This window comes from Mixophyes fleayi, chromosome 3, assembly GCF_038048845.1.
Source record: "Mixophyes fleayi isolate aMixFle1 chromosome 3, aMixFle1.hap1, whole genome shotgun sequence".
In the NCBI taxonomy this organism is placed as follows: domain Eukaryota; kingdom Metazoa; phylum Chordata; class Amphibia; order Anura; family Limnodynastidae; genus Mixophyes; species Mixophyes fleayi.
The window spans coordinates 273,002,216-273,029,042 of record NC_134404.1 but is presented as its reverse complement, the minus strand read 5'-3'; the positions used below and the strand labels follow the sequence as shown (position 1 = coordinate 273,029,042).

At 40.6% G+C, this 26,827-nt stretch overlaps 1 protein-coding gene across 1 annotated transcript in view; it reads left to right on the top strand.

The window, feature by feature from the left end:
• The first annotated feature begins 1,325 nt into the window (after positions 1–1,325).
• The window catches only part of LOC142144571 (sulfotransferase 6B1-like), a 29,573-nt gene continuing 4,071 nt past the window's right edge, over positions 1,326–26,827 (top strand). Inside the window, exons 1-6 of the mRNA XM_075203599.1 lie at positions 1,326–1,578; positions 3,138–3,247; positions 9,576–9,665; positions 11,601–11,727; positions 20,409–20,500; positions 22,025–22,181. Of these exons, the coding sequence (XP_075059700.1) occupies positions 1,380–1,578; positions 3,138–3,247; positions 9,576–9,665; positions 11,601–11,727; positions 20,409–20,500; positions 22,025–22,181 (775 nt within the window). The 5' untranslated portion in view covers positions 1,326–1,379. The remainder of the gene's footprint in view (positions 1,579–3,137; positions 3,248–9,575; positions 9,666–11,600; positions 11,728–20,408; positions 20,501–22,024; positions 22,182–26,827) is intronic.

Below are 26,827 nucleotides of genomic sequence, written 5' to 3'. Positions count from 1 at the left end.
TTTTGCGTGGGGTCCCCCCAATTTTCACTTTACCAGCACTAGGCAAACCAGCCAGGGTTGGCGGCACTATAGCAGGGGGACACACGGCAGGGGTCCCCCTGCCATAATGACTAACCAACCCTAGACTGTTCAGCGCTGGGCTGGATTCCCTAGGGAGTGGGGTCCGCCGAAAAAAACGAGCGGGCCCCCCCCCCTAGAAAGAACCAGCCCAGTGCTGATAGCACTAGGGCTCTTCCTACTACCCCTGGGCTGTGGGTAGTAGGGTAATACGGCGAAAAAGTATGAAAAAAATAAACAGACGCCATTTTGTTTTGTGGAACTACAAGTTCCAGCCAGCCAGATTGCCAAAAACAGTGTGGCCATGCTGATGCTTGTATAACTACAAGCACCAGCATACCCACGGCAGCCAGGGCATGTTGGCACTTGGAGAACCACAAGTGCCAACATGCCCTGACATCCCTGGGTTGCTGGGACCTGTAGTACCACAAAAAAAAATTCAATAAATAACAACACCCTTGTAAATACCACACATATTTATTAAAAATAAAAACCCCACAATAAATACACTAACCACCCTCATTAAAACCACATCTATTTATTAAAAATAAAAACACCCAGGTCAGTGTAACAGTGATGTGTTTACAACTCACTGTTACAACACAGGAGAGTTTGCCAAACACAGGAGAGTTAGCTAAACTCGGGAGTGTTTACATCGCACAAAATTGCCAGAGATGACCAGCGATTTTGAACATGAGTGTCAAAATCGCAGCTATTTCATGTTTTTTTTTCAAAACTCGCGGGTAAACCCTGGAAGCTTCCAAATATATCCAGCTTAGGGGGGACACTTATTGCGTTATGAATATAACACAATAAGGCGTCAATTTAACAAACTGCGATAACCTAAAAATCCAAAAAATACAGCTATTTTCTCCAGAGAATGGCTATTGCAGGTCTTCACTTCATTTATGAAGGGGTTAACACAGGAAAGATTCTCCTGCATTAACCTACTACAGTCCCAACAGAACTCAGTGGACACTGTGATGCTAGGGATTTATCAAGCAGCAAAAAGCAAAATATATTGATTTTTATTTATTTTTGTTTTAAGGATACCTTGTTCCTGGAGTGTTGTTCAAGTATTCAGGCATTATTTTTGTTATTGTGTTTACATAATTTTGTGTGTGCACAGAAGCACAGAGCTGAAGGATAGCATATTGCACTCCAGTAAATGTCACAAGGTTACAATTTGGAATGTAACATGTTAACTGCCTCTTTCAGGTCTGTCCTTGTTTGCTCAGCCCCTTTTCTTTGCAATCTAAGGATAAGGAAGAAAACACTGCACACTCTTGCTAAAAGCTTTTACAATCTTGTTTGACATTGCAATGGCGAGGAAGGCACAATTTGTTGAAGAGGTGGTGAAAGCATTTGAAGAAGCCAAGAACATTCCAAAAGATAAGCTTCTATTCACGTATAATGGGGTCTTGTATCCAACCGCAACATGTGATATTGACACATTTAAAGCTATGGAATCATTTGAGATACGTGACGATGATATAATGCTGGTAGCTTATCCCAAATGTGGTAAGTAATATAGAGGCATATTTATTAATGACTGCATTTTTAACACGATCCTTTTCAATCCTTATCGCAAAGATCATGTGTATTTATTAAAAAACTTCAACAGGAACATCAGTCACGAAAAACTGCTGTTCCTGCAAAGACCCCTCCTGGTGGTCACTTTGCGATAGTGACTGGAGGGGAGAGTGGTAAGATGTGATGAGGGATCCCAAGATTCCTCTATCGCAATGCTCTACCCATAGAGCAGAGCTAAAAAATTACACCTATGGTAATGTACTACAGCCTGAGCTGGCATACATTACCATATGTGTAAATCCATTTTCATTACTTGTTAAATTGCGGTAAATAGCAATCCCCATAGACATCTATGGGAACTGCTATGTATTTCTAAATAAAATGCAAAGCAGCAGATGAACTGTTGATAGATTTGACTATACTTAAATTTGCATCTACTCCCCGAAAACAGCCATTTTCATGAAATTTACATGAAAATTAGCTTCAATAAATAGACCCCATACTGAGTTGACTAATAAATTTAATAAAGTTGTACAACTTTAGGGAAGGCAACATCTTTTAATCCAGTGTAACAAGAATATGGAGTTGTAGCAATAAGATCCAATTACCAATTAGATCCTAGTTGCTAATGCTGCAAACATACTATTGTGTTAGCTTTCTACAAAAAGGGAACCGTCATGTTGAAAATGAAAGTTAAGAAGAACACTTTTTGTAAAAACAAAATCATGTACCCCAGTTCATAAAATGTGTATTCTTTTTTTTACTACCAGTGGAAAAATAAAGTTAAGCATATGTTAAGGTTGTTTCTCAGCTGATAAAGTAATGTTTATTTGAGAAAATAACATTTTAGTCTCAGATCTTCCCTTTTTTATTCACTGCAACAGGCTTTAATAGGCAGCATCAGTTAGTTTTTACCCTCTGTATCCTCCATGATAAGATTAAATGGTTATTTGTATTATTTTTCTGCTAGCTAAGACTGGTTAACAAACAAATGTTCAGAAAATGTCAGTGATACTGCATGCCAAACGTGGTTGCTGTAACCAGCACTTGTGGATTTACCAGTGACCACACGTAAATAGACCAGGTGACATTTAAAAGACGTCTCGATTCAAACAGACACCAGTGGGTATGAGGTCATTGGAACAGTAATGTTTGAAAATTTCACTTTCTGATTGCGTTCACCGCAAGGTGAATACTACACACTACATCAGACCACAGTTGTACCTGAAAGCCAAGGTGTAAAGTAATGTAAAGGCATGCATGGCTCTTATATTTCAGCTGTCCTTTCTATATGGGGGCAGTTTGGCGTATGCAATAGAGAGCTATATTCTAATATTAATATAATTGCATGCTTTAACATTTCGTAGAATATAAAATGATTCAGCATTATATGGTGGATTCTTTTAATGAATATCATTTTGTCAAACAATGTTTGACCTGCTTTGGTAGCTTGCAGAAACTACATAAAGGACCTCTGTTACAGCAGCTTAGACCTTACCCCAGTGTCAGTAGCTTTGTCTGATGGTTGTCTTATCTTTTTTTTTCAGGGTCTAATTGGTCTATGCTGCTATTACACAGCATGATTTATACAGTACACAATAAAGAGGCAGCAGCCATTATTCCACTGATAGAATTTAAAAGTCATAATAAATTTGAGGTATGTATATTCTGTAAATTGTAAGTACAATGTAGAATATATAGAGTCTTTAAATTAAAGAACATTGTGTTGGTTATACCTTTTGATTTTAATAAAGGTGTTCATCAGTGTTAATGTGGATGTTAAGCCATAACTGTCACAGTTGCCGAGGGTGACTTTAGGATCCCCTGAATCTGCTTGATTTGGCACTACTCACCCAAGGAAGCGGAGTCTAACGGATAGGTAGTGTTCACCAGGAACCCCCGCTGGAGCGTTACAGAGACCGAAGGGCATAACAGGATATTGCCCATCGCGGGTGTTAAAAGCGGTCTTCCATTCATCTTTGGCCCAGATGCGAATGAGATTGTAGGCTCTTTGAAGGTCTAGTTTAGAAAAAAGCTTAGCTCCCTTGATGCGGTCAAATAACTCGGTGAGGAGCGGGATAGGATAGCAGTTCTTGATGATACCGGTATTCAGTCCACGATAGTCAATGCAAGGACTTAGGGATGCGTCCTTCTTCTTTACAAAAAAGAAACCTGCGCCAGCAGGTGAAACAGATGGTCTGATGTAACCTTTCTGGAGGTTCTCCATGACATAGTCGGACATGACCTGGGTCTCGGGTTGAGATAGAGGGTAGATACGTCCTCTGGGAGGATTCTTCCCTGCCAGTAGGTCTATGGGGCAATCCCAAGGGTGGTGTGGTGGTAGAAATTCAGCCCGGCCTTTGTAAAAATACATTGGAGAAGGCTCGATAGTGAGGAGGAAGAGTCGAGGAGGCCAGAGTTCCAGAAAGGGAAAAAGACTGCAGGGGTTTTACCACAGTTAGACAGCTGGAACGACAGGAGGGCCTCTAGGCTAGGATCTCGGACGTGTTCCAATCAACCTGCGGAGAGTGTAAATGAAGCCAAGGAAGACCTAGAATAATGGGTGTAGTGGTGCGAGGCAAAACCAGATATGAAATTTCTACTGAATAAAGGGCTCCTACCCGGAGGGTGAGAGGCTTGGTTTGAAGATTAATCACACCTCCAGGAAGCTGGGAGCCATTGATGACCGAATTGAGGATTGTATTCTCCAAAGGTAATTTGGGTAGGGACCACTGCAAAATTAAAGATTGAAAAATAAAATGCCCAGCAGCCCCCGACTCTAGTAAGGCATGTGAGTGATACTCAGAAGATATGTACCGTAGAAAGACTGGAATGGAGAAGACTGTAGATGAGGAGGATTTAGAAGATCCCAACCTGACCTCCCCTGAGCAGATTATGGCTTGTCGTTTCCCGACCTCTTGGGACTGGAATTCAGAAAGTGGCCAGGCTCACCGAGGTAGATGGAAAGGTTGTTTCTGCGTCTTCTGTCCCGTTCCTCAGGAATTAAACATGTTCTCCCAATTTGTATGGGCTCCTCAGAAGGTGGTGAGGGTGGCTGGAAACGAGGAGCTGGTCTACAGGACCTTCGACAAGATTGATCTTTCTCAGCAGACCTCTACCGAAAGCGTAAATCAACCATATTACAAAGGGAAATGATTGCATCCAAGGTGGAGGAAAGTTCATGTGAGGCCAATACATCCTTAACTCGGTCCGACAACCACTGCCAGAAGGCTGCTACTAGGGCATCGTTATTCCAAGTCAGCTCGGAAGAGAGAGTCCGAAATTCAATGACGTATTGCGCCACAGAGCGATTTCCTTGGCGAATTCTGAGAATGCTGGCTGCAGCAAAAGAGACACGTCCGGGTTCGTCAAAAATCCGCCGGAATGCTGCAAGAAAAGAGGTATAATCACTAAGCAGAAGATCATCTCTCTCCCAGAGGGGGAGGCCCAGGCTAAACTTGACTGGTCGACTAAGATATAACATGGACCACCTTGGTCCTGTCGGTGGAGAAGTTCTGTGACTGTAGTTCTAACTGAATAGAACATTGGGTTAAGAAGCCACGACAGAGTTTAAGGTCCCAATTAAATGTTGCAGGAGTTGGTAGCCTGAGAGTGGAGGTAGCTGCGGCGGCTGCCTGATGACGTAAGAACGTCGGTTCCCGCTCGCGGGGCCGGCGTGTGACAACAACGCCTTTGTAAGTTAAACAGGTTTATTTTTATTAAAGAAGATAACAACAGATGAATAAATGCAGCTACTCACAGTTGGTAACTTGTAGTACAGCACTAGTTCAACAGTAGTAACAGTTTGAATACAGTTGAACTTGTATATAAAGTATACAGATTTAGGCAGGTTGGCAATGCATTTGGTGGTTCGTTATCTGTATGTCCATGCAGGTTATTGTGGGTATACAGACTCATCATTTACAAATATAAGTAGTGGGGAGCCTCCGGTCACCTTCTATGAGCATTTGGGGAAAATTACATATATATATATATATATATATATATATATATATATATATATATATAAACACATACATACATACATACATACAGAGTGCAGCTAGCAGTACTGCGACCGTTATCTTTACTGGTCAGACAGGAAGTGCTCCCCACTTACTCTTTCATCACTAGACCACAGGAGGTTGTGCTGTGATTGCCATAGCAACGCAGCAGGGGAGACGGAGCGAAAGCGCTCCTCTATACTAACACATTGAGTATTGAGTAGAAAAGAAGGTGTTGTGAGTTTTTGGGCAGCCATATCCCTGTGCTGCCCCAGGAGTCCTGATGAGCTCTTCTACTATTGGCTCCTGGAAAAATTACACTTGCTAGCAGCCCAGCAAAAAAACTGATAGATAAAAATAGGAAATATAAATTTGTGGAACAGCCATCTTCATTTCTAGTGGGACCATCAGGGTTGGAGGATGGGTAGAGTAAGATCCACAGGTAATGAGCACCAAGCGAGCCACAACAAACTACAGTTAGTCAAGCAGGGATAAGCCTACATATTTGTGAACCACGAGATGGTAAGTAGCCATTTCCCTCTCATTGCCAGTATATTATGCATTATCCTGCTTATTGGAAGAGACATAGTTGCAAATATTTAATTGACACACCAACCCTTTACCCTTTCCTTTTTATCCTGTATTAAACATGCTGTAATGGTTTATCCCTTGTTATTTTTGTATTGGTAACGTTAGTCTGGTGGGACAAGCAGTAGTTTACCATCCTGACAGATGTAGAATCCATACTTTACCTGGGCCAAGCCTAGACTATACTTATTCAGGTGGAGGCACTGTAATGGGGAGTGGACCTTCAATCAATACATTATACCCTTGAAACAAGATCAACATGGGTTTACAGTGGATGTATATTCCACATAGCTATAGGACGTATCCTGCAGTGTCTTGTGTAGTAGAGCTGAACAGACTTACACCTAAATTCATCACTGCATGTATCTTTAGATCCCCTCTTTATTGAATTCAGGCGTGCATGTGCCTGAATTCAATGCGTTTTAAAACAAACGCAGGCCCATTGTCATTAGTGACTCTGCTCTTTTGTAACATGAGCTCAACATTTTTTATTACTTTTTCTAAGACATGGAGGACTACGGATGGTATCATCATATTACCATTTACTTTAGTAATGTGGAAATGTGTTTTTTTTTCTGTGTAGACATTCGGACATAAAATATACAGTAAATTAATTTTTATTGTGTGTTTTAATAACATATTTTACAGTACTTAGTCTTCCAATTGCATATTTTATGGTATATATTACGAATTAGTTCTCCAGTGCTGTGTGGTAGTCCCTTTTAGTATGTATAATAAATTGGGAGCATAGTCTCCTAATACAGTTGCAAGAGGCAATTAGAAATATTCACATATTTAGCCCTTTGCTACCCAGTGCCTATAGGGAAATTATATACTTTTATATGCTGAGGGTCTTGGACATGCTGATTGTGTTTGGCTGAAGCAAAGAATAGTGCAACCACAAATTGTTCAAGTTGCTTGATCAGGTGGTGGACTACGGGCTAAAGCTATCCCTTGACAAATGTCAGTTCAGTTAAAGGTCAATGATGTATGTGGAAAAGTGTCAGCAAGAAAAGCGATAGACACTGGTCCTCTTAAAGTGGAAGCTGTGACCAACTGGTCCAGGCCAACGCAGTTGGGGGAATTGAGATCCTTCCAGGGTTTCTGTGGAATCTACAAGAGGTTCAAGGTTTGAGGACAGTTTCCATAAGTTGAAAATGTGTTTGACAGAGGCTCCAGTGTTGACTTATGCAAACACAGTGAGGCCTAATATACAGCATGTTGATACCATGATGAAAGGATTGGGGGCAGTTCGTTATCTGGAGCATGATCAGGGACTGTGACATTGTACAACATTAGGCAAGGGCTGATACCCAGTGCACAAACTTGAGTTCCTGGAACTGTCATGGACTCCATTTTGAGGTAGAAATTAACAATAACTCTTTAATCTACATCCAGACCAATGTGAAACTCATGCTAGAAGGTGGCTTGCTGCTCTGGCAGTGTATGACTTCAGTCTCAAGTGCAAGCCAGGCAAAACAAACACTGATGCCAATTCTCTTTCAAGATTACCTGGCTGGCCATAGCAGCCATGGGAAAAGATATTGTGAAAGTACCACCTCCAGATGCACAAAGTATGTGTAAGAAAAATGAAATGCTTTTGTTGTCCATAGGGAAGGCGCAGACTTTGTAACCATTGATCCTGATGAGAGAAACACTAGCAATATCACTGACCACTACACCAGATATGCTCAAACATTCCCAACCAAAGACCAGAAAGCCTCCAGAGTTGCCAAAGTCTTCTGAGAGGGATTCTTTGTACTTTTTAGCCTGACAGCTTGAATCCATTCAGATTGATGGATTTCGAGAACCAACTGATTAAAGAGCTGTGTGATGTCTGAGGAATAAGAAAACCACTCACCACCCCCTACCACTCACTGGAATATCCATAGCCTTTGAGATCCAACCTTGTTCTCTTCAACATGCTGAACACTCTTGATGTAAGGAGGAAGTGGAATGGAGCAAACATTACATCCACCTGGTCCATGCATTTTACTGTACATAGAATGACTCTACTTATTCATGATGTTCGGCAGAAAGGCTAGACTCCCAATAGACACGTGTTTTGATGTCTCCTCTGAAGGTTACCAGCTAAACCCTATCTGCAGTATATATAATGGTTGAAGGATGAGGCGAGAAACATGCACAGACTGTCTGAAGCAATTGCTGACAGGTCTGGACAAAGACACAACTGTACACTAATCAGAAGTGTGCAAAAGTTGGTCCAATGGCCCGTTTCACTGAAATGAACAATTATTCCAGTATCAGCTAAAACTTTCTGAAGGTCCTTTGCAGTGATGTATGAATTGTTTGGCACATCTGACAAGTTTATGGAAAGATCTATCAGAAATTATTCTTAATTTTTTTCTACGGTTGACTGACCATAGTTGCACATAAAAGTATTGTCAAAGTCGAATAATTGTATGAAAGAAAGTATATTGATTAATATTGTTTTACCGTGCGTTTGCGATCAGTACGCCACGTGTCATGACGCAATTGCACGATAAATAACGCACGCATACACTTATATTTACATATTCACTTATATATATTTCATATTTATAATGGTTCCAAACCACAGTCATTTAAGAACAAATGTAGCAGAGTTTAGAGTGAAATATTATAATGTTTATATACACATTAGTGAGATCAAAGGTTCAGGTCACAGGAAACATATCATGTCTGGTATCATTCTAGTCCCCTATTTATCTGCAGACGTCCGGTTCAATCACTGAAAGGATCGTACCTTGCGTATGCCAGTTATGGATGATAGGAAATAAATTATTACAATGGTATTGTCTGTGTAATGTAAATAGACCAGTTTGAACTAGTTCTTGGTGGGAAGATTAAGTATGCATCTTCTGGAGAGCTGACCCCCACCCTTTGAACTGGCCAATGACCTGCATTACACTGGACCTTCCTGAAGCCTGAATCTATAGAAACATGCCAAATCATCTGTATTGTGTTCACTGTATCACTGAGTGTATATAAGCAGGGGCTCTGGGACTAGCATGCATTCACTTTGACCACAGACTTCAGGACTGAATGACTGTATAGTTGGATCCAGCAGTGCGCAGCACCACGCAGCGTATTTATCGGCTGTACTTATTTAATGAACTGTTATTCTTTTGTTTTGCTAATAAATCGCTATGTGCTTTGGAACCACACAAATCGCATAGACAATAATTATTGGTAAACGATAAAATAACTTTAATAGTATGAAAGTTCATTATAGTGTAACAATCAAAAGCCTCAATGTTGCTTTCAGTACAGTGACTTATCAATGCTTTTTAAGAGAATGCTTTTATTTTATTCCACCATACACATTAGTAAAAACATGACATATACTGTATATTCTTCACCACTTCTGCTATGTTAAATTTTATTTTTCAGAAGCTAAAAGATGAACTTTCTCCGCGAGCATTGGGAACACACTTGCCTTATGACGAAATACCCCAATCAATTTTAGAGAAGAAAATAAAGGTGAGAGTTATGTTGTTTGCTCTAGCTAAAATTGGGTGTACTATTTACAGTAACGTCTGATATAGACACAGTGACAAGACCTTTCATATGTCTAGTGCAATCTGGACAGATGATAAGTTTTTAACTAGTTAAGACAGGGATCCTTGGAATGTTATAAACTGATCTACATTTTCCCTGTAAATAGCTATTTATGAGAAACATTTGTCTCTCTATTGCTCTGAAAAAGGAAATTCGGTATTTATAATATTGTGTGCATCACTTTGGTGTGAAAGGTTTTTGTTGTTTTGTTATCTAGGACACACCATTCCAATGATAGACACACATATACTGTCTTGGAACTGAACTGTTAGTGCAATCTGTGATAATAATGGTGCATATGAGCACTGTGTACCCCCACACCCTAAATGTTAATTTCCTTGACAACTGCACATCACCTCTATATCACTTTTGGCACTTTCAAGATAATGCTCACACATAATTCACACATAGATTTATTTATCAGGATAACAGACAAGTTTCACATAAACAATTTCTCCTTGAGAAAAAAAAATTCATCCGTGCTTTCATCAGCTGAGTGGCTTCCTCCAGAGCAGCAGCTACTTGCACTTGCTGTGTAGCAGTAACCTGCAAAAGACCCTTTAACATTTTCTCCATTTTATCTGTTTGGCTGGGTAGGAATCGGAATCTGGCTTCCCTAAAAATTCTAATTATAACACAACTATTGACACTAGCACCTTCCATATGATTCTCACATGTAATTCTGATATAATAGGCATCGGCTTTATTTGCCAGGATGGTTGACAACTTTCACAAAACAAGCAAATTCTCCTTGACAACCCCCTAGCACTGATCGAACACAGACCACCTGTCTATTTGATCAGCCAGCTTTCTCAGCATTGATCACCCTGCTCACTGGAATCCCAAGCTTTATAAACCCTACGGTAGCCCCCTAGCTGTAGCCTGATTGACAGGTGGCAAACCCATGTATTCCCCACCTGAATCTGACACCTCTCATCTCCCCTAGATAAAGGTGATTAGAAGAGGAGATCTTTTTGCATGGCCACATTACAGTCACACCTTGAGAAGTGTCTCTGCTAACACAAGTGGTAAGCTAGTCACTTTGCCACAAAAGCTATGTTAAATGTCATTAATGATTAATTTGCCTATAGTTAATTTTTTTTTAGTTTTTAAAAAGAAAAACAAAGGTGATTCAAATCTTCCTGTGTACAAAACAGAATTCTGCAAAAAATACAACCATTGGAGATGAAATAAAAAAATCATCTCCAAGTACTTTAATGAATAATATTTCTTACCCTAAACTTGGTGTTGGTCCTGTTCATATTCCTGTGTTCCTCTTCCCATAATGAGGTTCTTCAGAAGATTTCAGTACGTCTGAACAACCTCATTGTGAGCAGAGGAACATAGGAATATGAACAGGACCAACGCGGAGAAGTTTGAGGTAAAAACTATTATTATTCATTACAGTGCTTTTTATTTCATCCCCAAACAGACATGAGTATCCTGACACACACATATACTGCATTCAATTGTAATATTTGATGCATAAACCAAAACATCTTACATAGTGGACTGTGTGTTTTCAAATATTATTTTCTAACTTAGTGGGTCTAAGTTGTAAGGCACTGGTCACATTCAATCAAAAATTCCATAGAGAACATTTTAGTGATTCACTTAAAGATCAACCAACTGAAAACATAATATTCCCTTCAACTGGAGGCCAATTACAATCTAACCCCCAATGCACTGCAACAAATTATTTTATTGTTTACTTAACCAACTTACTTGAACCTAAGGTAAACGATGAACGGCAAACTCAGATACCTTGCCTATATTAAAAATAGACCAGGTATCACTTCTTTAATCATGTCCTACCTTCATACTTATTAGTAATGTGATGATTATGTTTTATGGCAGATGCTGGTGATGTTTCGGAATCCAAAAGATACAGCAGTGTCGCTGTTTCACTTCTACAATAATAATCCAATGCTTCCCAATTACGATAGCTGGGATAATTTTCTCCCAGACTTCATAGCTGGAAGAGGTATTGTATTAATAGTATTATAAATAATGGTTTTCTTCCTGCTTTGAGTGTTGCATCTATCTGGGCTACACTATATATGACATTACATAAACAAAGATATTACATGATATGTTATAGTTGAGAATGGAGATATAATTTCCTACCAAAAATTTCACAAAATAAAATCCAAAACTTTCACATTCAGATATTAATCTACAACATTACACCATTGTACACCTTAACACCAAATACCCATCATTTGCTACCTCTGCTGTACCATCTTTAGCTGTCTCTTCAACTAATTCAAGACATATGTAAGGCTCCAACAACCAATATTTTAATAGAAGAAATGGAAAGATTGTACTTAAGGGAGTGCAAATGGTTCAAAACTAATGGTACAACTGCCTGTCCAGTGACAATTTTTATGTTTGAAGACATGTGCATTAGTGTATAGTGCATTAGTGTATAGGTGCATTACACTTCTGCATGGACGTGTGTAATAGGTGTGTGCACTTGTGTATCGTGGACAAGTAGTTGCATTTGAGCAAAACATATGCCCTGCACCTCTGCTTTTTTTGCCAGTTTGTAAGTTGGTGTGAGGAAAATGTATGTGGCTTATAAGGGAGACAGGCCACTGATTTGGCTTCAATGTCTGTCAAAGTATGAAACAATACAGCAGACACTGCCTCTTGGGACAGTCCCTCCTGGATGAGGATTGGAAATATTGCTTTGGTGTGTATGATGAAAGCTTGATCAGGAACAGTGGAGGCAACGCAAAATTCTGTTTTGAGTGGTCATGATAAAGGAAGGAGGAGACATGCAGTGAGTGGGATATATGGTGCATGAACACTGGATGAATGTTATCGACTGTGCTATCAGTATCTACCAACATGTGTCCACAGACTCCAGACCTTATTGGCCTTGCCATTAGCTATCACATCCTCATTATCATCAACCCCCCCCCCCCCCCCTCCGCTCCTTGACATGTTGCTCAGAACCAACTTAAGAAAATTTGAACGTAGTCAGGCCACACTAAAATTCTATATCCAATATATATAGATAATTCTATTTTTGTGCTAAAACTCTGCATGTCAGAACTCCATGTGGTGGGGTGTGTGCCCTGACTAAACCAAAACTGACATTCTAACACTGCATAGTTATGTCAGGTATTAGAGAGACATTCTATATTTCTGTATCATGCAGGAGCAGCTGGTTAAGCAAGAATACATATCTTCTCCTACTGATAGCTAGGGCCAGGTTTAAGCTAATGCACAGTAGGACTGTGTCAAAGGGTGGCAGAGGCACACTGTATATATTTATTTATCTAATTATCTTTGCTGATGGGAGCAAAAAAAAATGATTATATGAGTGAATGTGTAAAAAAAAATCTTTTTACAATTTTACAATCTTCTGGGGTAGACGGCTGCACCTCACACAGACCAGCCAAGGATATCACACCAGTAAATTCTTTTGGATTGACTAGCCACAGCTAGTCTTGTTTTCCAGTCCTAAAAATAAACAAACATAAACAAAATCCTTGCCTGTACGAACTAAACATACAAAAACACCCTCTATCAAATGGGAGACCTTGTGTCCACACATATACAAAACACAAGACTTACTGGTCATCATTTGCAGTGTCTCTCAGGAAGCATTGTAGGAAACTTACCTGCTCCATGTAACAATTATGTAGCAATGTAAGTAATGAATATGGAGTACTTGCCTTACTCTAGTACACGCTGGCCGGCCAGTGGTGCGAACCCCCTGGTGTTCACCAAGAACCGCCGAAAGGTCGCGGTCCACTGGTCTGCCTCTAGAGGTAAGGATGTAGGAGGTAGCCCACGATAACACTGGAACTGGAAGGTAGTATCAGGATAGCCGAGGTCTGGTACACTTGGAATGGAGATGAATACGTTGTCAGCAAGCCTTGGTCTGGTACACTTGGAATGGAGATGAATACGTTGTCAGCAAGTCTGGGTCTGGTACACTTGGAGTGAAGATAATACGTAGTCAGCAAGCCTGGGTCTGGTACACTTGGAGTGGAGATAATACGTAGTCAGCAAGCCTGGGTCTGGTACACATGGAGTTAATGTCTGAAAAGGATGCAAGGAACTGGTTCACGGGAGACACACGAGAAGCACCTAGTCAGGGTACATAGGAAGTTGCTCTGACGCTGTCCAGGCATCAGAGCAGGACTTAAGTAGTGTTGCAGATTTGAATTCCCCGCCCCGACTGTCATGTGACAGCGCCGCCGCGACCTGGAAAGAGAGGATCGCGGCGCTGGAGCAAGGACAGGTGAGTTGTAACACTCCACACTCCTGTCCCCAGTTCTGTCTGCCGCACGGTGACTTCAGGGTGCGTGGCTCTGGCTTTCATGTGACCTCCAGTGGGGAATTTGATCTTCCCCTTCCTATACTTGTATGGTGTCAGAGCAACAGGTTATCCAGTGTCTGACTCAGTGCCGTTACTAGACATTTTAGTGCATCGGTGCCCCCCATCTAAGTGGGAGTGACATTTGCTGAGTGGGTGTGGCCAACCTAATGTGGGTGTGTGGTTGGCACTTTATTGAAAAAATTCTGTTACACATATTTGCAAATGCATGAAAACACAAATGCATGTATATATATTTATATCTATATAAATATATCTATATAGATATATGGCACTGGGTTAAATACCAGTGGCACCACATGTCAAACCCAGTGGTTAACTAGTATTTGCACTTGCGGTTTGTGGTTCCTTAGAGGACCATGCATTTACCCCAGTCCATGCATTTACCCCAGAACGCACATGCGTTCCACTACTTTTGATGCCGGGAATGAATTGTTGCTTGTAGGGGAGCTGGATTAAAACCGTGGTTCGTCTGGGCACAGAGGCAGGTGTCGAGCAGCTGCGCCCCCTTGGGCTTGTGTCCTGGGCGACGGCACCACCCGCACCTGCCTAGATACGGCTGTGCTCACCAGACCCCTCACTCCTTCTTTCCAGACCCCTTACTCCTTCTCTCCAGACCCCCTTCTCCCATTCACTCCACACACCTTCCTCTCCAGCCCTCGCTCCTGTCCTCTCAAGCCCCCTCTTCTGACCATAAAACAAACAATTCCCTTGGCGCCAAAACAAATACTGGTGGTGCATTAATAGGATATAATAAATCAAGCAACAGATAATGGTGAATGGTCATGTATTGAGCCCAATCATATTACAACATAATCAGTGCACCAATACAAAAAAAATTGTATAATACTCTATTTTATTATACTTATACAGTATTTGTTTTGGCACCAAGGGAATTATTTGTTTCTGTATTAACCTATGAGGGTTGGAGCTCACCCTTTTCTCTACCTTCCCCTTCAGACAGCCTACCACTCTTGAACATAGGAAGCGCAGATACCCCACTTTTTGCATTTGTTCCTTCTTCTGACCAGCATTCCAATAGTTTACTTACAAAAATCACTAATGACCCACGGCGCTATGTAATATAAGAAATAGTCAAAGCCAACCCAATGTTCTCCAAAGCACAAATAAATGTAAAGCAAAATAAAAATAATATAAATTATGAATAGAGCCAATCCAAATCCCTCTATAACAATCCAATAATAGTGGTTTGGAGGGGTTAAGAACAAATTTACAGCAGACAAATTTGGAGTAAAAAATGCAATATATTTATAGTAGCTGAAAAATAGTCCATAGAGAAAAAATCAGAAAGAAAGTCCAGTAAAAAGTATAAGTGGAAAAAACACTGTAAAATCGTAGAATGCATACACAGCGATAACATGTACTATGAAGGTAAAATCGTATGAAGATTGCCTCACAGATAATGTCCCAAAGATATCCCAAAGAAGTGAAGGTGCCAAAGTCCGTTGGATAGGGCAAGACTAACAGAGAAGACTCCCTCCTTCTAACGACGGTGCACTGCCAGCCTCAGTTAGTAAAAACTATATAAACTCCTCTAATACTTTCTCTGCTATGGAGCGCAGACCTGCGTGTCAAATGCCGAACTTCCGGTTCGGACGGCTGGAACGCACAGCAGCGTACTAGTTTACTTACCTGGGCTTCTGTTCTTGTCATCTTCCTTCTGTGCCGGCTCCTCCTCACCTGTGTTCCAGGACGCTGCAAGAGCAGGAAGCAGGCGCCCTACTCCTTGCGCCGCTGGCTGTCTTCAATTGGCAAAATGCCACCGCAGGACTAGATTGCTTTTCACTGATGGTATGGAAAGGGCGGGCGGGTGTTGCGCCCCCACTAGGCATTGCGCCCTGGGCGGTCGCACCGCCGTCGTTACGGCTCTGGTCTGACTCCCCTATGCATTCTAGGTGCTGGTTCTCCCTGTGATTTGAACCTACTTCATTCTATTGCTGACTAGTGTACCATGACCTTGACTTTCTTGTGACTTTGCTCCTGAAATCCCCTTGTGTACTGCTGCCATCTGATACGTGTACCAGACTTTGGCTTATCCTCTGACTACGCTCGGATACTCCCTGTGTACGGTTGCCATCTGACCAGTGTACCAGACCTCGGCTATTCTGATACTGCACAGTCCTACCATGCTTCTCTTAGGTACTGTTCTTTATTTATTGGTCTCTGGTAGTCGTTTTCTCCTATCTGTCTCTCATGTCAGTGGGCTGCACAAAGGGCTGCGACCTGCGTTCTCCTAGCCGCTAAGTCTATCCTGCCTTGTGGAAGTTCTTGGTGAAGCTGAGGGGGGAGTTAGACTCGCCTCGCCTTATATGCCCCTTGATAAGCCAGCGCTAACACTGACTTGGAAAATATTCTTGTGCAAAACAGGCATCCTTCCTCCGTACCAGATTGTGAGAGACAGAGGACACTGCCTAAACTGGAAACTGCTTTTTGTCAGCACCTTGCAGGTGCAGCTCCTGATTAGTCTGCTGTGAGAGTGGGAGATCAGAAGATCCGGACTTGGCCTTATGTATGAAGCCCATCCTTATCTCTCTTCATACATAACCCCATGGACCCTTACCTGCTTTTCCTGAAGCTGAATATACTCTTTGGGAAGACCCTTCCCATACAAGACTACCTCCCTAGGCTTTTAGAGCATACAAGACAAAAAGCCTGGGACATAAACCACTTGCCCAGTGCTTCTGTCACAGTATACACTATATGGACTAAAACATTCGGACGTTTGACCATTACACCAACAGGGACTGTAATGACATTGTATTCAAATACATATATTTTAATATGAAGTTGTTCCCCAATTTTGCAGTGATAACAGCTTCCACTCTTCTTGGAAGGCTTTCCACAAGATGTTGGAGTGTTTCTGTGGGAATTTGTGCCCATTTATTCTGTAGAGCATTTATGAGGTCAGACACTGATGTTGGATGAGAAGGCCTGGCTCGCAATCTCCGTTCGCGTTCATTCCAATAGTGTTCGATGGGGTTGAGGTCAGGGCTCTGTGGAGGCCAGTCAAGTTCTTCCACACCAAACTCATCAAACCATGTCTTTGTAGTCCTTTCTTTGTGCACTGGGACACAGTCATGTTGGAATAGGAAAGGGGCTTCCTTATACTGTTGCCAGAAAGTTGGAAGCATAGCATTGTCCAAAATGATTTGATATGCTGAAGCATTAAAATTGCCCTTCACTGGAGATAAGCGGCCTAGCTCAAACCCTGAAAAACAGCCCCATACCATTATCCCTCCTCCACCAAACTTCACAGTTGGCAAAATGCAGTCAGGCAGGTAAAGTTCTTCCGATATTCGCCAAACCCATCTGACTGAGAAACAGAGAAGCGTGATTTGTCACTCCACAGAACATGTTTCCACTGCTCCACAGTCCAGTGTCTGTGTGCTTTACACTACTCCATTCGATGCTTGGCATTGGTCTTGGTTTTGTGAGGCTTGAATGCAGCTGCTCCGCCATGGAAACCACACCGTGTTTGTGTTTACAGTAATGCCAGTGGAAGTTCGGAACTCTTCAGCTATGGAATCAGCAGAGAGTTGGCGACTTTTACGCACTATCCGCCTTAGCAGTCGTTGACCCCGCTCTGTTATTTTACGTGGGCTTCCATTTCGTGGCTGAGTTGCTGTTGTTCCTAAATGCTTACACTTTCTAATAATATCACAACAGGTCTTATTGTAACACCGCAATTCAATAATTAATAGGTGTGGCCAAATACTTTAGTCCATATAGAGTATATATATGGATATAGATATATAGTATATATATATATATATATATATATATATATATATATTGTGGCAAGAGCCCACTACTGCTGAAGCACACAAAAACTACTTCTTCCCTTGTATGCAGTTTTATTGTCAGGATGGTAAATGTAATTGACACCATACAGATTTCACACTGATTCTGGAGACCTTAAACGCTAGCAAGATAAAGACCAGCCAGCTTCCCCAGCGTTGGTCTCCCTGCACAATGAAATGAGCAAGGTTTTATACATGACACATATATATGTTATATTAAATAAATAAATATATATATATATATATATGTATATACCAACAATCGGTGCGCACAAGTCCAGTGATATGGATAATAAATCTCAACGTGCTTTTTCGTGAACAGTCTCTGTTTCACTGTATTTCAAAACACCAGCAGGATGAAATCTGCGCGTTCTTCCCTTCTATCTCCCGATCTCCACGGGGGAATAACCAACACTCCTAAAACATCAAAAAAGAAGGGGCGCTTCCATGGTGTGTTATCCAAGTTAAAAGTTTTTATTCCAAACAATAAAATTGCACATACCAGATGGTAAATATATTCAGGCATAGATAATACAACAGCTCAATTCTGATATCCACATACGAACGGCTCTATCTGAAGCAGCTCGAAATCAGAGAGTCTCCACAGTCACCTCTACGCGTTTCATCACTCAGGACTTCATCAGGAGGCATGGATTATTACATCACAACTCACCTATTTCTAGGGAGTTGTCAATTGTTTCACAGGTGAATCACGTTCTACCAATTCACTACAGTTCTCAGTACTTGCACAAATAAAAATTCCTTTATTTAATTTATTTGTGCAAGTACTGAGAACTGTAGTGAATTGGTAGAACGTGATTCACCTGTGAAACAATTGACAACTCCCTAGAAATAGGTGAGTTATGATGTAATAATCCAAAAACTAAGGAGCTCCGTGCTGTATAAAAATTGTACGTTATATTTATCCTTTACACTTCTGATGGTGTTTATTTACATATGTGATTTTGAATGTATTTAGTTTTTTGGTATCACACTTCACTAAGCGCCTACATTGCTTTTTTCACTTTTTGTATATAATATATATATATATGTATGTATATATATATATATATATATATATATATATATATATATATGCATAGTTTTATATATATATATATATATATATATATATACATACACATATATATATATATATATATATATATATATATATACAGGGTGATTCAAAAGTCACAGTACACCCTTTTATTTCAAAAACTCTACAGGAAATTGGGAAACCTGAATACTCCAGTACGGTTTGGGTGACGTGGTCTATCTTTTACGGTATGTACCAAACATAGGCGCCATCTTGAAATCTGCCAATCGGCCCAATTCCTGTAGAGTTTTTGAAATAAAAGGGTGTACTGCGACTTTTGAATCACCCTGTATATATATATATATATATATATATATATATATATATATATATACACAAGTTAACCCGTGCATGATACTCATGCATTCTAGTCAAATCAAGCTACTTAAGGTGTTAAAAAGGTTCTTGTCATCTTCATCGCCACACACACACGCCGCTAGGCTTTTATATATTAGATAATGCTAAGAATTTAGTAGGTCAGTGTAGTATATAACTCCGCCCAGCAGGTGGCGCTGCAGCTTGAGCACTCTGTCACCGTGTAGTTTTTTCCACACACACACACACACACACACTAACACAGCATGTGTGTTCATGAGGTAAAATTACCTCACGAAAATGAGTTTGAGCCCTCAACTCGTAAATTTAGCCTTTACTACCCCTCCCACGGGAGGAAGGGGGGATGATGGAAGTTAACTGACTTCACTATTATAATTTTTTTGTCAAATAATGTCAGTATACCAAATTTCAGGTCAATTGGATGAGCCCTTTCTGAGAAAATAGTTTTTTACACACACACACACACACACACTAACACATGCCGCTAGGCTTTTATATATTAGAAGAAAATGCTAAGAATTTAGTAGGTCAGTGTAGTATATAACTCCACCCAGCAGGTGGCGCTGCAGCTTGAGCACTCTGTCACCCGGTAGTTTTTTCCACACACACACACACACACTAACACACGCCACTAGGCTTTTATATATTAGATATATATACACACATATATATATATATATATATATATATATATATATATATGTAATGTAAGAATGAAAAGTTTTTACAAGAACACCTGGAAATAGATGAATGATAGAGCTGTCTGGTGCACACTGTGCTCCACGGCTAGCTGAGGAAAAAAATGTAAGGAGCTATACCACAAATGTATGAAAGGGTTGCTATATTATCTAACCCGCTTAAAATAAGTTAAGATTGTGATTAGTGTCAGAAACATAACATCAATTTAAACATTCACATATATGCTATGTACAGTAAATCCATTTTTAAACTTCGATCATTCCCCACTGAATATTGAGTAGATTTGCCTGCTATCATTTCTAGTAAAACCGACTGCACATTATTTCAATCTAATGACTTGGTTTTGGTGATTTTAGTTGTCTGGGGATCCTATTTTGATCATGCTGATGCTTGGAACAAACATTTTGATGAAACGGTCTTGTTCATGACCTATGAAGATATGAAAGAGGTAAGTCAGTGAGTCTTCGTTACTCTTCTGCTGAAAGGTTGAAGTATTGTATAGTGAGGTAAAGTATTTACACATATAGGGGCATATTCAATTGGCCGCGTTACTGCCAAAAGTAACGCGACCTGCGCACTATTACCGTTGCTACAGTAATAGTGCGCAGTATTACCGTTACTAGTCTTTAACGCTGGTTTTTGCTGCTCTGGATTTCTGCTTGTGGAAATCCAGGTTAATGTTACGGTATTAACAGTAATAAAGCGCAGGCCGCGTTACTTTTGGCAGTAAGGCGGACAATTAAATACCTCCCATAGAAAAATAGATTTTTAATATTTTGCCAGTATTCGCCTCAGAAATCCTGTAATCCTGTCACTAGTATATGATGCCTGAAAAGCTATGCATAATATTTCAACAGTTCCTAGGAGCAGTTTATTTGCTCTTTTAAGGAATACACCCACACAGGGGCAGATTCAATTGGCAGCGTTACTATAAAAAGTAATGTGACTTGCTCACTGTTACCATTATTACTGAAATAGTGTACTCAATTACCGTTATTAGGGTAATTTCAATGCCAACTTTTGCTCGTGGCTCCCTCAGCCGGGAACAGAAATCTGAGTTAAATTTACCGTAATAACGGTAGTATATTTATCGCGGTGCTATTCTTGAATTTCCCCCAACAGAAAATTACAAATTACAAATATTTTTTATTCTTCAATGGATATTGAATTGATGTTTAGGGATGGCACAGCATCCATATCTCAAGACCCTTGAGAGGAGAAAGATACTTTAATTACTTGCGTTTTGGAAGCAGGTTAAATAAAATACACTTCACTGTAGCACTTATTTGATTCAGCTTAAATTCTGGATGCAGATTTATAAAGGTAATCAGAGCAGGAAATCTACTTATTTTGACACCCTAGGTAAAACCCTTTAATTTTAATAGAAAATCTTATTTTAAGAAAGTTTAGTAGGGCTCTGGACCGCTAAGAGGTATGTCAGGCCCTGGTACGGCCACTTTGTGGGCACCACTCTAGGCCACAATAGGAAGCTATTGATCTGTGTGGTCACATTACCACGCTCATAATTAGTTGGGTCCGTGAATGGGCTGATGGGGCTGATCCTCATCTGCCCCCACCAAAATCACCATAGCCGGATCACCTAGGGAGGCTCGGGCTCAAGTACTTTGTATCTGATTTTGTGCCTGTGGCTCATTTAATTGTGAATCCACTAAATAGTTAAAAAATATTTTTCGGCGGCTTGTAATGGGCTACAAGATCATAGATGCTTGCCAGAATCAGCTGTAGGGTAACCAGTTAAATAGTCCTCACACAAAATAATGCCTAGAGCTCAACTATCTTGCATACAATATCCAAAGTATTTTTATTGTATTAACCTTCTGAGGTCGATTTGTGTTTTAGTAGCCTTTTAACTTGAAGATATTAATCCAGAATGGTTTCTTTTGTTTTTGTTTGACATATTCAAAACTAGTGTTTGTGAGAACCCAAACCATAGTCTTTACTGTATTTGCAGGACCTAGAAGGATCAATAAAGAAGATATCAGAATTTTTTGATCTCCCTCTAACTGAAGAACAAAGGAAGCAAATTACTGAGAAAGGAACATTTAAGTCTATGAAGGAGAATTCCAAACAAACTCATGGACATTTTGGAGATGTTATTTTCCGAAAAGGTACAGTATGCTATTCTGATGTATTTTCATAACAAGACTAGCTTAATTGCTATTGTGTTGACTAGGATGGGCACCACTTTTAGTTGAACTAAGGCCATACATGCCTATTCTAACAGAATTCCCGGGAGGCTGCCTAATTTCGGGGAGTCCTCCCGGATTCACCGAAATTCACGGCATTGAATGGCGTCATGAAGCCCCGCCCCCGCTATTCAATGCCGTGAATTTCGGCATTTCATAGTGCGGGTGGGGCTATGGTGACGCGACGACGTTCCTCGTCACATGATTTCTCCCCCGGAATCTCCAGGGAGAGAAGTTTTGAAAGTTGGCATGTATGACTAAGGCTGTTGAAAAATATATATTGTGTAAGAAGTAGTTAAGCGCTAGACGGTTCCTTCAAATGTTCACTGTGATCTGAAAAACATAAAAATGTAAAAATTGGAAACAACAACAACAAAATATACTTTCATCAAATAAGGTGCAGTCTGGAAGAGATCTTTATATCCTCTCAACATATTATCCAATATTCATAAAGGGAAAACAAAAAATACAAAATAGTGTAATTCCATAACTACCAAACCCTTCAAACAATTACCATAAAGTAATTATAAAAAAATAGTGAAAAGAAATCAAACAGACAAAAACATATAACTTGTGGAACTTCAGTGGTGTGTCCCCCTAGTGGTGGAAAACCTAGCAGAGCAGTGTTTCCACAACCCAATCCTCAGGGTCCCCAAACAGTGCAGGTTTTTGGAGACTGTTCTCAGAATATTCTTCTCTTTTCAACTTTTTATTTCTTCATATATAAAAGAATGAACCAAAAGAAGATATGTGGCATAATATAATTTTACAAAATGCACATGATAGGTAATAATAAAGATTTTTTATTTCGGCCAAAAGTAAAATTTCATCCAAAAGAATTATTTTTTCTCATATCATGGAAAATGCATAAATACTTAAAAAAAATATAAAAGATGCATGTGTTACTGCCAGAATATCTGAATAAGAATCACAGTATCTCAGAAAGATGTTAACCAGCCGGGATGATTAGAGAAGCTGGTGATGAAATGCAGTCAGGTGGAGGAACTCAATGAGTACACTTTGTTAAAACAGTTTAGTTGATATCCTACTGCTGCGTACCTAGTACATGTGGAATTTCTGGACTAAACTGATGGGGATGCAATTGGCCATATATTACAATATCTTTAACTATTCAACAACTAAAATAATGATAAAAAAAAAAAAGAGATGGAGACCAGCTCACATTACTTGCTATTAAAAGATGCAATAAAAACTTTATAGGAAAATAAAGTTTATAAACGGTATAAAATCAACATAATGGATTTTAGATCTTTTAAAAGGCTGTTCATGTGATTTTAAATATATGAAAAAGTGTTTCCTTTTTTTTTATGGTTATTGTCCTTTGAAGTGTTTTTACTGTATCTTTTTTTTTTCCACATATCTGTTACAGCAGAAATTTTATGAAATATTTAATGATCATTTATATCTGATTCATCAAGTTCAATGATTCATTACTATGTGCTCCCAAGTGTGTGCTATTGTGCTGAATAATAATATATCAACTTTCTCTTTAATTTTACATAAATGCTCAGTAAAACAAAGGGAGATGTAATTTTGCACTGATTATATATTACAAATATGCAGAGAAATTAGGTTAACATCAGTGTATGCTGTAATACTGACATATCACCAAAAATTACAATACAACAGTGACCCAAAAGCTACATTGTTATGAAATTATTATTATATTTTATGTATAAAGCACTAATATATTATACAATGTTATACATTAAGGTGATCACAACACAAAAAATTACATACAATGATGTGAGACAAAGTAAAGATAGCCCTGCCCACACAAGCTTACAATCTGTGTGTGGGCACCTCTAAGATTGTAACATAATGTTACATAAGGTAGCATAATAACAACTGTAGCTGTTTGTGGAGATACATGATAATGGTACAGGTAGAGTGCAAGTTCCTGGCTCTAGGAAGTTGATGATTACAGGTACAGCACTAGTTCCAAGCTTGGGCAGGTGGTACTTTAATTACAGGTACTCTGTGTCAGGAAACCCTCCAGCCAGTACAACAACACCCAGAATCTACTCCGAAAGTCTGGTGTTCACTGGAGCCCCTAGTGGTGGGGACAGACTTGGCCGCAGACTAACAAAGGGTCGTGTGATGTGTACCGGCTGTGGAGAACCCAGGAGCAGAGGGTTATAGCAGACGGCGTATCCAGAGAACAGGCCGAGGTCAGGGGTCACTTGCTAGATAGAATTGTCAGAAAACACGCCAGGGGTCGGGGTCACGAGCAAATCAGCAGAATCAGAGGTTCAAGCCAAGATCAAGGGCACAGGCAAAAAGACAAATCCAAGGTACAGGCAGGGGTCATACACGGTAAACAGAGGTCCAAAGGTTTAACACCAACAGCACAGCTGCAGGCAGCAACACAGAAGTCTGGAAGCTATAACCGGCAGGGAGGCTAAGCCTTATATACAGAGACTCTCCAATAAGGGCTTAGCTCTGTGATCACTACCAGGCCCCAGCTAATTAATTAATGGGAGATTAAATCAGCCCACAGGCTTGCTCAACACTAGCGCACACACCCAGCTGATTAGTGTTGCTGGGGCATGCTACAGAGCGCTCGGCGTCCGACCGTTGCCCTGGCAATAGCCGGGCCGAGTACAGGAAGTGACGTCCCGGTCATAGCGACGGCCGGGACACAGGTGAGAGAGTCGCGGCGGCTGGGCACCTCCGTGGCTCGTAACTGTATCCCCCTCTTGAGGAGGGGTCAAGGCACCCCGACATCCAGGTTTTCCAGGGAATTGCTTGAAGAATTCTTCAATGAGTTTGCGGGCGTGCAGGCATCTCCACGGAATCCAAGATCTTTCCTCCGGGCCACGATCTTTCCACTGGACTAAGAAATGGATTTGTCCCTGGACCTTTTTGGAGTGCAGAATCTTCTCCACCAAGAATTTCTTGTGGCCTTCCGGGATGACAGGCAGATATTTCAGTAATTAACGGAGCCTAGACTTGTGTGCAGGAATAGCAGGCTTCAGGAGAGAACAATGGAAAGTATTCGGCATCCTAAGTCACTGAGGAAGCGTTAGCCTGAAGGCAACAGGATTGACCTGTTTGGTGATCAGGAATGGGCCAATAAATCTAGGGTCCAGTTTTTTGCAGGGCTGTTTGAGCTTGATATTGCGGGTGGATAACCAGACTTTTTGCCCCACCTTAAATGAACAGTCCTTCCGATGACGGTCTGCAAATTATTTAGACTGAAAGAGGCCCGTACTAATGCAGTATGCACTTTTTTCCAAACAGATTTGAGGTATGAAGCCGTGGAACGGATCTCCGGAAGGCCAGAAGAGTTGAGCAGGGGCAAGGAATTGGATCTTGGATGGAAGCCAAAGTTACAGAAAAAAGGAGAGGTTTGGGTGGAGGAATGAGATGTGTTATTATATGCGAACTCAGCCCACAAAAGCAATGATGACCAATTGTCTTGAAACTCTGTAGTGTAGAAACGTAGAAACTGTTCCAATGATTGGTTCACTCTTTCAGTCTGCCCATTGGATTGAGGATGATAGACTGAGGAGAGACTGATGTTAATCCCCAGAAGACTACAGAAGGACTTCCAGAACTGGGCAACAAATTGGGTACCCCGGTCCAAAACAATATCAGTGGGTAGGCCATGGAGATGAAAGACATGCTGTGCAAATAGCACAGCCATATCTTGAGCGCTAGGAAGCTTGGTCAATGGAACAAAATGGGACATTTTGCTGAACCGGTCCATTATCACCCAAATAGTGTTGTTTCCTGAAGAATATGGCAGATCCATAATAAAATCCATTGATAGATGTGTCCAGGATTTCATAGGCATAGACAAAGACATAAGTGGACCTGAAGGAGAGATTCTGGAGGTTTTATTTTTTGTGCAATCTTCACAAGTGCGGACAAAGCTCTCAACATTCGAGGACAGTGAAGGCCACCATACTGAACGAGTAAGGATTTTAAGGGTTTTAGAGAGATACCCGGATGCCCGGCCGATTTATTCTCATGGACCTCAGAGAGGACAGCTCTACAAAGATGCACCGGCACAAAAAGGCACCCCGCATGTAACTCAGCAGGGGCTATCTTCTGAAATTGACGTATGGTGTTTCCTAAGTCTTGGGTCAACCCAGCGTGAATGATAGAAGTTATAGGTGGTGGTTCACCAGTGGGTACTTGATGAGGTAGAAAGCTCCTGGACAAAGCATCCGCCTTTGTATTCTTAGAACCAGGTCTGTAGGTTAAGACAAAATTGAAACGGGTAAAGAATAAGGCCCATTGAGCTTGTCTGGAGTTTAACCGTTTGGCAGACTCAATGTACAACAGGTTTTTATGATCAGTGAAGACTGAAATTGTATGAACTGCTCCTTCAAGCCAGTGACGCCACTCCTCGAACGCACACTTGATTGGCAGGAGTTCCCGATTGCCCACATCGTAGTTGATTTCGGCAGCCGAAAACTTGCGTGAAAAGAAGGTACATGGATGCAGTTTATGATCACCGGGGTCCCACTCCAGGATAGCTTGGACTTTACTAGGATCCATAGAAAATCCATCGGGAGAAATTACGTATCCTAGGAATG